This window comes from Pterocles gutturalis, unplaced genomic scaffold, assembly GCF_000699245.1.
Source record: "Pterocles gutturalis isolate BGI_N339 unplaced genomic scaffold, ASM69924v1 scaffold32607, whole genome shotgun sequence".
NCBI classification, from domain to species: domain Eukaryota; kingdom Metazoa; phylum Chordata; class Aves; order Pterocliformes; family Pteroclidae; genus Pterocles; species Pterocles gutturalis.
The window spans coordinates 17,384-35,452 of record NW_010111273.1 but is presented as its reverse complement, the minus strand read 5'-3'; the positions used below and the strand labels follow the sequence as shown (position 1 = coordinate 35,452).

Here is an 18,069-nt window from a genome sequence, read left to right as displayed (position 1 = left end):
GGTTATGTGCCACTTGAATTTAAAACATCACACATGGGGAAGGAAATGTTGTTGTGTGGTAATCTCATGACTTAAAGTTTTCCTTATTTGAATGCAGTACAAGTGTGAAGTCCATCCACACATTTGGTCTGCAGAGCACTTCCTGCCATTGCAGCACTGACTGAGAAACAAGGTCTGTAGAGCCAAATGATTCCTCTGCAAGAAAGCAAAAGGAAAGGTCACAGGGTTACTTTTCACTTGGCCTTACCCACCTTCTGGTCCAATGGACTAGAGATCAACCAGCCTGCTTCTCCCACTTCTACAATGTCAGCTATTCTATAGTTCCTAAGTCATTAATTGCAATAAACAGTAGCTATAGTTTTGAAGCATTATTTGCATCCTGTTACAATAGGATCAATCAGCCTGCAGCAAAGAACAATTTTTTGGTTGTATGACTTAAAAGCAGAGGAGCAAGTGTGCATATTAAAAATAGTGGAATGGCATGAAGCCTCCTGCTTCAGTTCATCTCCAGTGACTTTAATGCATTACGTTAATTAATAGTCATCTTCACTTGGAATCAGGTAGTTCCCCACTCTAGCAGAAAGGAAAGTGCTGGGTAAGACAATAATAAAAAAAAAAAGCTCATGAAGAAGCCTGGACAGCATTGAGGTTTTTTGGTTTTGGTTTTTTTTTTTTTTTTTTTACCAAGTGATAATGCTCTAAAGTGTATGTTGATACCATAATGAAGTGATAGACCCTCAGTCTTTTGGAGCCTTTCATCTCAAATGCTGAAACCAAAGCACTTAGTCTCGGGGCAGACAGGGGTGAGAGACTCTATAGGGCAGTCTTCAATTGACAATGCTTCCCTGCTCAACTGACAAACAGGGCACATTCAGTGAGCAGAGGGTTTCTCAGCCTTGAGAAACACAGCTCTCACTCTTATCTTCAAACAGAGGCCAAAACTCAGACATGCAATAGGCCTTTCTGAGCAAGTTTCACTTTATGTACCGCCCACTGATTGGATTCATTTGTAGATGTAAAATAATAAGCACAAATATAAGCAAGGTTGGAGTCTACTAGATCATTAGCTTTTGTGCTTCCTTTTAATAAGACTAGTTAAAGAAACCAAGTAATAGAAAAACAGCTCAAGCCTCAACAAAGGCTCTAGTTGAGTTGACTCCACCCAACTTTTCTGTGCCTGCCTTTGCAGGGCCAGGCTCTGGCCCTAAAAGTTACCACATTAACAAACAGCTTTCCTGAACATTCCCCCTGGCACCCTTGAGGTTCTTCATGGACCTGAACTAAAACACATGCATCAGTTCTTGCAGCATCAAACTCCAAGATTGCAAGTAGCTTTGGACAGGTGCTGGGGCTGTATGTGTAGGCACATGACAGCAGGTAATAATAATATTTACACTGTGCTAATTATTTAGAATGTAAACTAATTGAACTTTTTCCCAAATTACCTTCTATTTTTAGTGATAAAGGACTTACTTGCGCCAACCTTGGCTCCTCCTAGGAACTGATCGCTTGAGCTGAAAGCTGACTGGTCCCACACAGTCAAGTGTAAACATGATTGCTGTAGCTGAGCTGGGGTAACACCATCAAAGACAAACAAATGCTTCCACTGGGGACAGGCTTCTTTCTTCAGGACAGGAGACTTTTGCTTTACCTCTGCTTGGTCTGGAAGGATAAGACAACTTCCCCAAAACAATGGGAGTTCAGCAAGGTTACCGATTTCTCAAGCAGAAAACAGAACATTTGCAATAACCAAGTAGAGCCCTTTGGTTTGCCTTAAACAGCAAAAAAGGTCCACTTAAATCCAAAGTAGAACATGGTGCCAGAATGTTTATTTTGGGACTTGCTCCTTTTCCTCTCTGCCTTCAGTGTGGGTGCAAGTAGGCTGTTCTGATCTGCTTTTCCGTTACTGCCCCTGACTGCTGAGGGAGTCTTTACTCCCCATTCTGTTATCCAACACTGCCCAAAACCTGCCTTTCAGTAAATAAAATGCCCACCCATTTCACTGAAGATAGGTGCCACAGCAGGTGAAATGGCTTTATAACATGTTGTAAGTGCACCCCCAGTACCATACTACCAATGGCATCTGATGCGTGATAGTAAGAAAGTAAAATGATCCCATATACAAGCTACTCGCAAAAAAAAAAATCAGTCCCTCCTCTTCTAAAACATCTAGAATGAAGAGGATAAAAGCTTTCTTTTCAATGTATCCCAAGCTATATTTTTTTCTGCAAAGGCACAACTGAAAACAGGAATGAAAATGCCCTCTTGATTTGCACTTTTTTCCCCTTCTCTTAGTAACAAAAAGCAGATACTTAAACTAGTGAACTCTAAATGACATCAGCTATTTTAGGACCCAAAGAGCAGGTGGGACCTGTCACTGTCCTGCTGAGTGCTGCTGTGCACCCAACTGTCACCACTACAAGGAAGTCTGACTAAGCGTGTGGACAATGCCACTTTCACATGCCAGTCTCCTGATGGAAAGCAAGTTAATACATACATACCTTTGCACGGAATGTTTGAAGTGTTAGGTCTCATACATACCCTTTAACAAATGAGTTCAGCATTCCAGTAGATCTCAGCATGGGCAAGTTCTTGGCCCCAAATATCATAACCTGAAGCTGGCAGTTAGGAACTCCTTGGTCTTTTTTTCCTGCAACAGGAGCATTTATCACATTAAATAACCATTTAGTTCAGCTGCCAGCCTAAGATGATGCTATAACTAAGCATGAAAATGACAAAGCAGTACTACTGTGATAAGCACTCATAGTGCTGCATTAGGATCATTTGAAAGATTTTAACCTGCTTGTACAGTGTAAGACTGACACAGAAAAAAAAGTAAGCAATGAGTAGCAGGTTGCTTTGTGATGCCTGTTCTAAACAAAGAGCCTCCTGTTGTATTTGTGAAAAGTAAACACAGGGCAGTAGCCACAGGGGTGTTTCTCTGAAACAAAGCCAGAAACAGAAGAAACAGCCAAGCCCACGGTGTGATACCACTCCTGTGATACCACTGCATAGGGAGGGAAAAATGGAAGAAAGCAAGCTGGTAACTTTAGGGTCATCTGGAAAAGAAAAGGGAACAAAATTAACATAACATCTGACTAGGTCTTTCTATTGGTCTCTACCTATTTCTGTGATCCTGAACACTGAGAGCACTACTAGAGCTCTGAACGTTTTGCATGCCTCACTACAATCTAGGGAGGTAAGGAAAATTAGGTTGTCCTACTCCCAAGTGTTTCTTTTACTCCACCAGTGTTGCTCTGACACACTAGAGCAGTACTTAACGTACAAGTCTTTCAGCTTTTGATGGCATTAAAAAGAACAAAAAGATGAAGTTGGCAAATGTTGGGATTTTAACTGATTTAAAATATAATACGCCACAAACCACCATTGTCAGTAGCTGTTATCAATGCCAACCAGGAATATTATATGGACACATTGTCAGTCTGTCATTCATCTCAATTATTTTCTAGCCAAGCAATTCATCTATGCTGAAATGTTTTATACCTTCAAACTGGAAATTTTTATACTGGGCTGGCACTGACACTCTTGCAGACACGAGGAGTTCACCACTGTACTGGATAAGATCATCTTCAGGTTTTTCAAGCTGAAGAAAGGGACATACAGAAATCTGCATTACTGCAATCACTCCACTCCGCATTGTTTTCACAGCTTGTTTATGTTTGCAACAGGTTTTAATAATAGACTGGATTGACAGCATTTTTCCCTCAATGATTTCAGAAGCATGACCTTTTTCATAACTTTCACTGCATCCTGCTCTTAAGATATAACTAAGCACAAAAAACTAAGAATCACCTTGGGTTTGAGCTGGTACCAGTTGAACAACTGCATTGAATCATCTTCAAAATTCCATGCTGCCAGTGGAATCACCACTTCCCCCAAAAACACTCTGTATTTGAGTGCTCCTGCATGCCACACAGATATCTGAAGCTGCCGACTTCCCAGCTGTGAGTATTCAATCTTGTACTGGAAAGATAATAAACAGCGTTTACAAAGCAATATACAGGATGAAGGCAGGCTCATGCCCATAACTTGCTCAAAGGAAGCCCAGCCACAGCATGGCTGAAGGCATCTGGATGAAGACAGAACCACATCATGTGAATGTGCTTTGCAATTTGCATATTATCCCACTACTTAAATGTTAAATAATGCTCATCCAAATACGAAACAACATTCCAGGAATACCTTGGCCTGCCTTACTACAGATTTTGATTATTGACTCAGAACTTTAAATAATTCTTGACCATTTTTGCTGGTTTTTTTTTTTTGTTTTTTTTTTTTTTTTTTTATAAACAGAACGTTTTTCAGTGCCAGCAGAATTTGGCTGCTCTGGAGGCAGTTCAAGATTAAGACACCTAACGAACACGCTAAAATTTCCATTCTGGTCAGTGGACATCTACTCAGTGCAGTCAGTAGGGGCAAGGAAGTAATTCAGCTGACCACTAATTAAAGCCCTGATCCACTCCTGAAACATAGTTAGAGCCCTTTAAGACAGCATTGTTGGTATCTAATATACCCACATGAGACTGGTAAATGTGATGCCCAGCCTACAGGTGACCTGCACCCACCTGGACTGAAAAACAGAGGCAATGGCATGGACAAGGGCATTGTTACCCCCATTTAGGCTGCTGAATCACAAGCTGTGTAGGGCAAATCACCCTGAACCACCCCCAGTGATTCCCAAGAGCACTTACATACCTCTCCCACATGCAGCTACCTAAATGCAAGTGCCTTAATTTGCAGCTGAATCCCACTGAGTTGGATCTATGCTCTTTTGACCATTTCTGCTACTCTGGATGAACAAATAACTAAAAGATTTCTAACTAAACTACCTTTAGCATTCATGCAGCCAGCTCAGGCACGGGTCTCACTCTCCCTTTATCAGTTCTGCATTACTGGCACTGAAAAGGGACTATAAAATTAGGACCAATTACTCCAACTTCAGGTTCTTTTTTCTCCCAACTTAAACCCTATCTACAGACTTTGGGATATATGAGAATTACACACATTACATAAATTTTTTTTGTTGATACTGACTTTTAACAATGGTCTTTTCAAACATTTTTCCTGTTTCAGTCACTACAAATTCTTGATGTTCATACATACAGAGAGATGGGGGTAACACTGAAACTTCTGTGTATTTCAAGGAGCAACAATACAAGTTCATCCCTCCATTAACTTTATTTCGTATCTCCTCCAAGACAACACATTACTGAAGAACTCATCATCTTATGTGCTGCTGCAGCTTGCTGACACACACAAAAAGACAGGTTTGTAGTGATCCGAGTACAAAACTGGAGCTGGGAACAATCGAACTAATCCAGCCTCTCCCAGCTGACAGTACTCAGCTTCAGCTTCACATTTCCATAAGTGCCTGTGAAGTAAGAATAACGGCTCCTATTTTCTACACACTGTTTGTACAAGGATGCAATGAGTAATATTGCAAGGCACTAAGGAATTAAAATCATAACTACTGTTCTCTGCTGAGTGTATTAATGTTTGAAATTAGACACTATAAAGAGATGGCCTGGGATCAGTTGCATGGGAAAAAGGATGTAGACAATGTTTTAAGAGGTGGTGGAATTAGCATTTAGCTAACTGCAGAGGGACATTCCCAGGTGGCCCTGACAAAAGGGGTATCAGTTGAAAGGGATACTTGTGTGAAACATAACTGCTCTGCAATACACCCAGCTCCTGAACATATAAAAAAAAAGTGTCTATGGAAGATACTTTGCTTTTGCCACAGGGTAACTCAGAACAACACTGGAAATTATAAAAAGTATTTTCATGCACAAAGGCAGACTCTTCTGATGGTTTGCAATTTACTGTTGTAACTCCAAAAGCACATTCTCTTATTTGGACTGAAAACCATATTTTTTAAAATTTCTGTTGTCAGCAACTCCTAGATTTGCCCCATCAGGACGATTCTGAACTTGAAAGATTGTACATTACAAAAGGAGACATTGCCATGAAAAAGTTTGCTTAGCAGCATACAATTTTAAACGGTACCTTCAAAATCTCATTGAATTCTGGATCCACGGAGCTCTTTTTGACTGCTGTCTTCTGCTTACTCCGAGGAGATTTATCAGGAAGTAAATAAACCTTAACATACCTTGTAGATAAAGAGAAGGATATATAGCAAGTGACCAGAAAGGGGGGGAGAAATAAAACTAAGAAGAAAAAATAATTAGATTGGCTTTTCCTTAATTCTTAAACTATTTTATTGACTTTGTATTTTTCCAAGCATTAAAATAGCAAATTGTGATTTATATCCTTTCTCAATAAAAGCAGACAGACTATAAGGGTCCCTGTATATTATTCAGCTAATGTGTTTCAGTTCCATTCTTACTGGGAAAGGATTACTACCTACTCTGCTCCCGTAAGACCCCACCTGGAGTACTGTGCTCAGATGTGGGGCCCCCAACATAAAAAAGACCTGGACCTGTTGGAGAGAGAGCAGAGGAGATCCACGAAATTAATCAGAGGGCTGGAGCACCTCCCCTATGAGGACAGGCTGAGAGAGGTGAGGTTGGTCAGCCTGGAGAAGAGAAGGGGCCGAGGAGGCAATAGCAGCCTTCCAGTACCTGAAGGGGGCTACAGGAGAGATGGGGAGGCACTCTTTATCAGGGAGTGTAGTGACAGGACAAGGGGGTAACACGGGTATGAGCTGAAAGAGGGAAGATTTAGACTAGACATTAGGAAGAAATGTTTCACTGTGAGGGTGGTGAGGCAGTGGCCCAGGTTGCCCAGAGAAGCTGTGGATGCCCCATCCCTGGAGGTGTTCAAGGCCAGGCTGGATGAGGCTTTGAGCAACCTGGGCTAGTGGGAGGTGCCCCTGCCCATGGCAGGGGGTTGGAACCAGATGATCTTTAAGGTCCTTTCCAACCCAAACCATTCTATGATTCTAGCTGGAAAATAATATTTTGTTTTCATACTCTTGGCTTCTGATAAAGTAGCCACCAAGGAAGTCACCTTGTCAATTGTAGTGACAGTTTTATAATGAAAACAAACAGCATATTATGTGCTCAAAGAAAAAAATAACAACTCAATCAACTTTAGGATCATTGCTGCTCATTCCTGGAAAAAAAAAAAAATCTCATCTTTACAACACCAAGTACCATGTAGCAAAAAAAGGTATAATCATACAAATAATACATCATCATTCATAACTCTTACAAATTCTAATTGTTATAATAGCCACTAGAGTGAAAGTGGGAGACTGTCTAAAGTGCTCAAAATTGTCCTAACATTGATTCAAGGAAAACTAGTAAAATAAATTTCTGGAGCCTGAGTCAGACCAATATCAAACACCAATGATTCCTACCCAAAGTTTCTCACGTGTAGGTCATGTGAACATTAATACTTAAATATTCCCCTTAATATGAGTTTGGTGGGCTCTATTTGTGTTATGGCTTCAAAATAAAAGAGTGCTTGCTCACAGCTTAGCAGTCAAAGTGATTATTAACATAATATTAAATATATTTAAACTGTACTTGTGTATATTTCAGATATTATGATATCTGACTATATAGTAAGTCCATTTTAAACCAGCCTCTTGATTAACTTACTGGGTAAATAAAATTATCTGTATCTTGTATTGTCAGTGCAGAACTTACACCTCCTCCTTATTCTTTACAAACTTAGCTGTAGGTAAAACCACTTTTAAAAATGTTCAGTAGAAGTTTTAGCCTCTTGCTCTATCACCCCAGATCAATTTAACTAAAAAGTAGCCAGTCAGACTTCAAACCAGTTGACAAGCTAAATAATTGCACAGGTTTTAAACATTAGTTAAAAGTCTGCTTTTCGACTGCTGTGTTGAGTACACTGACTACTTTTTCTGTTGGCTTGGAAACCAATAGAAATCCATAAATATATACCTACAGAGAACATAATGTTCCCTGCACAGCACCTCTCACATTGCCTTTCAGGCTTCCTGCAACTGTTTGCCTGGCTTAATTACCAGGGGACTTAAAGAACCTTGACCCACTTCTGAAGTGCTCCCAAACTGCCCTGCTTCGTGACCTGCTGTTCCAGCAAGGCCCCTTTCATCACCAAGCTCATCTTTATGAACATCTTCTGCAAGATGCACGAAAGCCACGTTCCTTCTGGGTTAAGGTGACTGCAACTCCACAATTACAATGTGGTCACTCAAGTGCTCAGCCACAGTGTGACAGCAGGGGCAAGAACAGGTAGTTAGGTACTCTACCTGGTGATTTTCTATGAATGGTTGCTGCATGGTCAGGGAGGATCGTTTAGTAATAAATGGACAAACCATCAAGGTTTAACTATCCAAACAAAAATTTCTATGGCATATTTTATCCAGAGAAGCAGATGTTTCTTCCTCTTACAATAATACATAATTATTAAACACCTTTAGAAATTAAACAGCTTTAGATTTTAAAATTTGTTGCAGTATCTGAAATTTCTATTCTTATTACAGAAGATGGAAGCACAGAAGTAGTATAGCAATCATCCAGTGACCCACAGTGAGTCAGCTGATGAGTCAGGAACACAACATCTCATGTTTTAGCCACTTAAGTATTAAATTTACAGGCACAACTCAAGAGCTAAAATCTGAACAGCTATTCTCGAGATCCAAAGGTACTCATCAGCAACACAGATACCCAACTGCCTACTCACAGGCAGGGAAAGAAAGAATTACTAGCAGAAAATGGTCAGAATGGAGTAAGCGCTGGTATGAAACCTATTTGTCTTGCAGTGTGTATACGTAAAAAGGACTGGTATATATCTTGGATATTCTGGAAGTGCTAATATGGCATACTAACATGTACCAATGAAAGTGCTAATATGGCATATCATCATATATCAATTTCAATCACAACGTACATAAGTATCTTAAAACCAGAATATTTTCCTAATTTTTTTCTCCTTCTCTACAAAACACTTACGGGTTACACTTTTTCTTCTTCTCTTCTCCATAAGCCAGGTTCTTGCAACCCTTGATGTAAATTTCTAGGACGCAAGCTTTGAAGATGTATCTTATGGCAAACTCTATTTCTCCCGTGATGTTAGCCTTGCCAAAATTGCCAGACTCAGTGCAAGTGCTGTTAAGACTATACAAGCTCCCCTAGGAAAAGACAAATGTTTGGGAAAAGTAGCTTCAGATCAAACAGGACAAAACATTTATTTCCCTCAAAGGTCAGTACCTTTACAGACGTGACTGTAGAGCTACTGCAAATCAAGAAGATTTAAGGCAACCTGTATAAAACACTCTGTTTCTTCCATAACAGCCCTGAAAATGATGACTAATTGCAATTCTACTGCTTTGCTTTTTTGTCTTCAGTAAGCTCTGCAGGCTAAGAAAATGCTTTCTTAGGTAACTTCTAGATCTATAAATTGTCTCTAAATAAAATTGCTACGTTGCTTCTCATGAGCAAAATGGGATAAGTGTCTGAAAGGAAGAGTGAAAAAACATCTGAAATCTAAGAACACAAAATCAAACGACTGCTTTTAATACATAGCTTACAGTAGGGTACACTGCTGAGATGTTAGGTTCTATCATGCATTAAAGGAAACAAAAGTGGCCTTGCGCATCCAGTAAATATTCTTCAAGATGCCCCAAGACCATCTAAATGTGACATACTCCATACTGCAGTAGTCCATTCAGGAAAGATTAAAATACTAAGGCATCCAGTTGTTGCATGTTGCTGCATAAAGAAGGTGTTTCCTAGTTTGCCTCAGACACTTTGTTCTCTTTCACCTACTTTTGCCTATGGAGCAAAGGTTTGGATGCTGTCCATCCACACCTATAAACTGCATTTGTGTCTAGCATTTACAGAGGTCACAAAACTGCAATGAAGGAAGAGACTATAATTCTTTCTGTGGCTCAGCGCAGACATACAACTTTACGGTGCTATCTAGCCTTCACTGTATCAAATTATCAAATCAATCAAAATAGTTTCGTCTCCATTCATTTACAATTATATTCTTCTTTACAGTGAGCCCTAGAAACTTTTTACACAGCATATGTCACAAGTACACAATTGTTGTGATTAATCTGACAGAAACATTGCCCTAGATTGCTAAGATACCTGTGTTAGATCACTCCTCCCTCCGAAAATAAACACCAACGCACAGAGGAGTGGTTAAGCAAGGAGTTCTGCATTGCACAACCCAGGAGCTAAGAGTGCAGAATCGTGTTTATAAGATCATATCTCTCTTCCATGCAGATCCTCTCCTTCATTTGTGCAGCTTGCCAAATACTCATTTTAAAATTCACACCAACAGCTTAATTACTTAAAGAAGCTATCATCTGCTCTATCTTACAAGCTCTAAGTAATACAAACTTGACAAAAGAAGGGTCAAGTGCTTGCTGAGGAAGTCACAAGAAGTGTTAACACTGTTTTGACTTGATGCTTGTTGCATGTAATCTTGCTCCCTCCACAAGACATGTATCAGTGCAATCAATTTCCCTTGCATCTTTTTTCAGCTCTTTCACTCACTGACACACTTTTGTTCATTTGACCAGAAAATGCTTATTTTCCACCAAAATCCTTCATGACAAAGGAATACAAAACGTTTTTTGTCTTAGCTCATATGCCCTAAAAAAAGTTCTGCAAAAGTCCCTAATATTTATTCCACAGAACCTCTTATTTATTTAAAGAGTCTGGATAGGTGTTCTGATTAATGTTTGGACTGAATATCACTACATATGTCTCCCATCTGATCAAGAGCCACTTATATTCAATGCAGAAGTCACTCAACCTTTTGGTTCAGTGAAGAGGGATTGAGCAATGACTTCACGTATTGCGCTCCTGCTGGCATGACTGGGAGCAATGCCATCTCATATTCTGGAAGATACATTTTCACAGAGCAGTCATCAACATCCAACACTTACTCATAAAGGGAAATTTAATGGAACTTGACCTTTCCCTTTATAAAATAGTAGAAAATATTTCCATTTTAAGCCTGGGCTGTCTATAGCCCAGTTCAAATGGTTGTCATTAGAATCACAAATGTCATCCAAAACTGTTATCCATTTGTCAGTTTAACACCTCAGGCTCTACAGTGCAGTAAACTATGAGAGAATGCCAAGGTCTTTGCATGTGTTTACACTCCTCTAAAAAGTGAACAGGCTGGTTTAATTTTGATTCCCTAAAAGTCATTTTAGTTCCATTCTCTTTACAGCATCAGTCATGGATTCTTTGGATACTTCACCCTGCTTAACCCCATCACTAATACATAGAAATTAGCTTCCACAGTTAATCACAGAGGCTTTAAAGCATGTGCTGAATTCATTTATAACTGGCTTCCTTCTCTCTCATTTGCAGTATTCAAAATGCCATCCATCAGAGGATGACTCAATGCCATCCCCTAAACTATGAACTGCTCCCCTGGCTTCCATCACTGTCAGCTTCCCCTTCATTCACTGACATTGTGACATTTGAATTTCCACTGACATTTCCATTACCATAGTTCTTGCAGAATAACAAAACCTTTTTGTTAAATGAAGTTTTAAGAGAGAAAGCTAGCTACTAGGTTAGAAAGAACCTAGAAAGAATCATGTTCACATTCCCAACCCTAATATAAAATGGGAAGAATGTTATTTGCATTTGCAAAATTCAGAGGAAGCTGATCTATCAATTATTCATTATTAATGGATATATCCATCTATCAATTATCCATTATTTATTTGATTGGGCTTATGCTGCAAAAGGTTCACAGTGTTACGATGAGGACCATGGCAAAGGCAGTCAGTCCTTCATCAGACACAAACTCAAGTAAAATTCTTCCTTCATTTTGTAATATAATTCAAAATGCACCAACATTTTACACAAGATCTCAGCTTTTATATCTGTTCTCATTAGATACCTGTTCTGTTGTGCTTCACCCTCTACTTACATGTTTTCTGCCATCACAGAAAACTGCATCACTTGTGGGAATGGTTGTTATGTCTTCTTCCTCCTTGCAATTCCTTTTGGTCTGAATTTCACAGTCATTTTGGGCCCCAGTAATGAGCTGTTGAAGACTGGGTGTACTTTTCATCTGTAAGAAATTCAGTAAGTAATTTTTTTTTTTTTTAAATTTAAGAAAAATGCCCTGATTCCTTCAGGAATGCTATCAGAAGAATATTCAGTAAATAGCTACAATTCACTCTGATCAATGTCACATGGGTGGCACACTTTCAAAGACAACATGGTAACTTAATTTACATGTTGATTTACAACTCTCTCATCCCAGCCAGTAGTACATTAATTATATCCATAATTTTCTAAAAATCAACATACCACCATCTAAGGATCACTACCTCAGCAATTACTAACAACAGTCTGCTAATAACACACCAAAAGTAGCAATATACTAATAAAAGGCTTTATTAGCCTTTAACAAAACAGTAATTTTGGAAGAAAACAAGAATCTTGCCTCCAGGAAATTAAAAATAGTATTTTGCAGTATGCATGACACATGCCCATGTCTACCTATGCAAGAATTCATGTAACTTGAAAGAGACTTGAAAATAGAAACAGACTCACAAGTTTTTATTTAGCTTTGATTATAGAAGAAGTTGAAATTTCTGAGGTGTTCTTGACTTTGCTTTAACTAAGTCCATTCACCTTTCCAATTTTCTCATGAAAAACCTGATAATTTGTGTAAAATTAAGATATGTAGTAGCAAAACTCCTTGCTATTTACCTTCAGCTACCTGTTACCAATAACAACAGTTAATAGAATGAAGAGCCAAAAGACTAATACATACAGTTAGAAATATGCTAAAAAACAGATTTTATCGCATTCTAGGACATCACTACCCCTGGATAATCTATGAAAAGTATGTTCACAGTTCAATGGGTAGGAAAAGAGTGAGGTAGTAAATTTTACATGGTTAAGATCTAAGAAAATAATTTATTTTAAAAAATTGTATAACAGGGATTACCTGAAAGACTAGAAAGAATATAGTGTGGCTGAATCAACAAGAAGGATCAGGTCTTATTTGCATAAAAGAAACTGATAATATATATTTAACAAATTTGGGAACCCCTCCTGCACAATCATCAGAAAGAACTAATGAATGAGGACAACAGAGGATATAATACATTTAGATTACTTCTGAAAAAACAGGATGTGCAAACTCCAATCTCGTATGCTATTACTATAACGCAAAGAAATTGTTATGTGTAATAACTGCCCTACCTTAAGAATAGATGTAAGAATTCATTAAGTTCCCTTGTGAGAAGCAAACAGAGAGAAAATGCCTTCAGAATATAGTCTCAAAAAAAACCACAAACAAAACCAAAGCATCATATTTCTCAGCACTGTCTTCTACTTTATAAAAACCTGAAACACCACCAATTTCACTTGCTAACCAAAACAACCTACTACACACTGAATTTTAGCTTCTACTTGGATCAGAAAGACTTTTCTGTTGTGTTAAACAGAAGTGATTGACAAGGCAACATAACTACCAGTGCTAAACTTCGCATTGGGTCCCATAAGCAAGACTCCCACCTAGCCCAGCTCTAACGTCTGCAGCAGCGTGTATCTGCTGTCACAGGAGGGGTATCCCACAGCTACCAACGCACCACAAGCAGCTTCCAAAGCAAGTTTGTCTGCTTGTTCCCCTGTGAGGCAGGTATAATTGCAGTTCCTTTAATGAACTTAAGAGGTACTGATGGTGAGATGCCCTAGAAAACACCATTCCATTAACTTCCTAAATCCAGATTTTACGCTGGCTGGTAGTTCTTGCCATTGGATTTCACTGTTACAGAAGTTATATATTATATCTTTCAACTTTAATCTGAAGGAATCCAGCTTCAAGCATATCACAAATTTGGAAAACTTTCTTAAGAAACAGACAGTGCTCTTGAGACTGAAGTGGTCCCCCAGTCTTATAACCTGCACATTCAAAACGGAAGAGTTACAGCTATTACTTCCTGGTCATTCCTAGGAGGAAAATGTGCACTTTCTGGGGGAAAAAAAAAATGTTTCAATTCATTTTCTGAAAATGAAAGTTCTTTCTGGGGCGGAAATCGCAACAAGTAAGTTTTCTACATCATATTTTGTTATAAATTTGACTAATTAGTTGTTTTCAAGTGTAATTTAAAACAGGTTCTGTCCCTACACTTAACTCATACTTCTAGTACGGATGTAAACAGCTACCCCTATTAAAGGAAAACAAAGATGCAAAAGAAAAAAAAACATGAAAGAATAATGCAATAGTGCCATTGACAGTGATTTTTTAATTTTTAAGAAACACAGTAGAGATACAAAAAGCCATTATATAAATGCATGCACAGATGAGTAAAATTTCCATCAATATAAAAAAAACCTAAACGTCAAAGATGACATAAGAAAAAAAAAAAAAGACAGTAATTCTAGCAAAACTAAAGTTCTACCTTAAATGTAGTCTAACTGGTTTGAATGAAACAAAAGCTCCCTGACTCAGAAAAATAGTGCTCTGACACACAAACAACACTGAAACCTATCTTTCAAAATCTGTAATGCAAAGGGTGGACATAAATTAAATTCTAAATCTTTAAATGGGCAATTAAAAACCCACACAAGTAATTTGGAATCTTCTACTAATACATTTCTCAAGCCAAAGAATCCACATCCATCTTTTAAACATGACAGACTATGTGTGATCAGCATGCCATGAAGCATGGTTTAAGTTCATATTATCTCCAACTCTGATGTTTTTTGATGCATAAAAAGAACAGTGCTCGGCCAGTGGAATAAACTAACACTGAAGTGTGGTTTGCCACAATGAAAGCGGCACTCAGGTAGTTAATAATTGTTGCCAATTTCGTGTATAATTGCATACAAAAACACCAGAACTAATTTCACAGAGTACACAGACCTTGCTGGGCCAATTCAAACCACCAGTCCATGTTGTCTGACATCCTGTTTCTTCCATTTATCAACACCTAACACTTCAGAGGAAAGTGAAAAGTGTGCACCAAGGGAGCTTTGAGTAATATTTGCCATGAGGTCTGGCCCAAAGCAAAAGCTTTTCTCAGCATCTAATTCAGGCACGTAGCAGACCACATTTACCTCATTCAGATGAACAAGGCGATTCAGTAAGTACCCACTATGTGGAAAATTGAGTATGGGCTAAGTTCAGCCACTTGAGAGGTGAAAGTGTACAAAACAAAATCTTCAGTGTAACTTTAAAGCAGATATGTGACATCATCTTCAGCCCTGCACAATTTCTGTAAAAACAGATGACTGGATTTTTCTCAAACTTCTCAAGAAAACACTAAAAGCTGGAGACGGTAACCAAAGCAAAAATAAAAAGGAAGTTGCCCAACAACTAACAGCAGTCGATGTTTTCTCCTTGCCAAATCAAAAAGTGCTCAGAAAGTGTCAGGATGGGTTTTGGATAGTCATAGTTTGGTCCCGTTCAACAGCAAGAGGGGCAGGAGGAGGACAAGAGACAGAGCACCTCCCTGCAGCCCAGCAATCACACATAGACATTGATCAGCCCCAAAAGAGTCTGCGGGCACATGAGAGCAAAATGACCCATCCTCGCCCTTCCTATGCAAGGGTCTTTGTACAATCTCAGTCTAACATTTCAGCTCTGAGCTCAGATTAAGCATGCAGACTCAGACAAAATTCTCGTGAGGAATCAGAGTTCTGGCCACAGTCAGTGAACATCAGCTAAGCCCTGCTTGTATAATAAAAGTAAAATTCCACTGTGTAAGTTATTATTCTTACAAATATATTCCATTCCTGAAACAGCCTTTACTGTTAGAGACTGTGTAAAATAATACAGATACCCTGCTTGTAATGTTGATGGCAGTGTCAGACTGGCTCCTTCTTTGCTTCCTTCTTTCCACATTCTGCCCATAATCTGTGGTTAGGAGACGCCTGTCAGCCATATCATTCTGGGACTTAGAGATTTCTGAAGTGAAAACAGAGAAGTCACTATAACAAACATTGCAAGCAATCCTGTAGATTTATAGGCTAATTCTGTAGCTTTCAAACTTTCATCCTGCAACTTTAGTATTGATCTCCTAAGAGTAAGAAACAGATGGGAAGGCAAGTGCTTGTCCCCTTTTGTATAATTATATTTTGCCTACCTAAATGTTTCCTGCTGTTTCAACTAGAAATTATACTTCTTGTTTCCTATCATTATAGCTGCTGCAAGGAATTGTTGTATGCTATCAAATACAGTTTCCTTGCAAAAGTAGCTACTACAGTCCCTACCTATAGTTTGATTTGTAAAGCAGTTTCGTTTGGTTCAGGACAAAAGCAAGATCACTGTAACAACATAAAGTGACACGACAATGGAAACTGGAAAGCAGAGCCTACTGGAATATATTTTGAAATTTCCCAAGATATGGATGAAAGGAGAGATATCACATACTCTGGTCCCAAATCACATATAATTTTAAGAACATGAGCAGCCCTCATTGCCTTCAATAACATTACTCATATGGATAAGCTTATGTCCATACTTAAATACTTTATTGAATTAGCACTTCAGTAACATCTAGTTTATTGTCAAATAAATCTATAGCACAATTGGACATTTAGTGCACTACTTTTTGCTTCTTATTCCTCAGGGTACAGTCAGAACTTCACTAAAAGGGAAAGGCAGCACTCATCCATGATTTCTGAAGTTGAAAACTAACAGGCTTAGCAGCAGACACTTTGTTGTAAATCCCAGATAGTCTCTCATGAAGAATTAATAACTTATAAGAGGTACATGAAATAGCTATCATATGTTTAATTCATACAGAAGAAATAAACACAACCTGAGCCCCTGTGGAGGAACCCCAGACAGCAGACATATGTCATTATGGTATTCAAAAACAATGGCCCTCTTAAGCATGATTTTTAAAGCCACTTTGGGTTAGTTTTGTTCTTAGCAGCAGTCAGTCCTCAGATGTTTACTGTACTCTGTGTACACCATTAAGGCATCATGTGACATATTCATAGGCAGGCTCAATTAAGTCATCTCTGACTGTAAATTAAACCAGGTTTTTAAAATACACAGCGAAATCAGAGATCATAAAAAAGACTGGAGTAAGAGATCTAACAGAGTAGATACAATCTGAGTAGCTTGAGCAGCAGTAGAAGCAGAAACACAAGCTTGCCTCACACTTTCTTAAAAGGAACAGGTTACATAACAGGTTACTGTGAGAAAAAAAATTATTGTTCAGTTTTCATATCTACTCCTCCTTTGGCTTCTCTACACAAATGGTCAGTAAGACGGATACTATCTCTAGTGCCAAGGGCGATTTTGCACTGCAAAGAAAACTACAACCATCAACTCATTTTACATTCACCAAATGGGAACCATCAGATTATAATCTCCTGTTGCTGCCAAACCACGCTGGAACAGGAGGTAACAGCATAAAGAGCAGACTGTACAATGGCAGTATTGTGCTGCACGCGCTAATCCTTTGTTCCTGCTGCTCTCAGACACACATACACACGCTGGTTCCAGTGACAGAGGCATAACGAGGTTCTCCAGGTTTATTTACTGCAATACACAAGAGCTGGGTGTATTACATACCTCTATACACCAGAACAATTTTATCTAGATAAGATACACAGTACTAACTTTAGACACTCATGACTGAAATAATTTATCAGCACAGTACCAGGTTTCATTAAGAGGCCATACTGTCTGAAAGAGCTGTTTTCTTAAGTCAAGAAGCCCAAGTCCTTCTCTCTATAAGACTTCCTGTACTTTTTAATTATTGACTTCAGTGATTGCAACAGCATGTTATTTTCTCACAAATTAAAAGGTTCTACCCTACCTGAGGATGATAGCACCTAAGTGGGGTTTCACATACAGCTGAACTGAGCTAACAATTTGCTGCCACCCCCCTCTGCAACCACTGCTCTTTCCTCTTCAATCCTCGCTCCTGGCCACACGGTCCAGGCTCCAACATAAATAACCTTCCCTGAGCCTATTTAACTCACTAAACCAGCAGAAAAGTACCTATGTGCTTTGTCTGGGTTGATGTTCTGCCCTTTTAATTAGCTAAATCAGTTTCCACAGGGGTCCAGAAACGCTGGTGCTAATCGAGCAATGGCAGCATAAGGCCAGATAACAGAGAGAGAAGAAAGATGGGGGGGG

General features: G+C 38.9%; 1 protein-coding gene across 1 annotated transcript in view; it reads right to left on the bottom strand.

The window, feature by feature from the left end:
* Nucleotides 1–64: 64 nt before the first annotated feature.
* The window catches only part of SYTL3 (synaptotagmin-like 3), a 28,626-nt gene continuing 10,621 nt past the window's right edge, over nucleotides 65–18,069 (bottom strand). The window contains exons 7-15 of the mRNA XM_010073695.1: nucleotides 15,755–15,879; nucleotides 11,881–12,024; nucleotides 8,928–9,106; nucleotides 6,028–6,130; nucleotides 3,814–3,984; nucleotides 3,505–3,604; nucleotides 2,542–2,650; nucleotides 1,474–1,679; nucleotides 65–195 (exon numbers count right to left, since the gene is read on the bottom strand). Of these exons, the coding sequence (XP_010071997.1) occupies nucleotides 65–195; nucleotides 1,474–1,679; nucleotides 2,542–2,650; nucleotides 3,505–3,604; nucleotides 3,814–3,984; nucleotides 6,028–6,130; nucleotides 8,928–9,106; nucleotides 11,881–12,024; nucleotides 15,755–15,879 (1,268 nt within the window). The remainder of the gene's footprint in view (nucleotides 196–1,473; nucleotides 1,680–2,541; nucleotides 2,651–3,504; nucleotides 3,605–3,813; nucleotides 3,985–6,027; nucleotides 6,131–8,927; nucleotides 9,107–11,880; nucleotides 12,025–15,754; nucleotides 15,880–18,069) is intronic.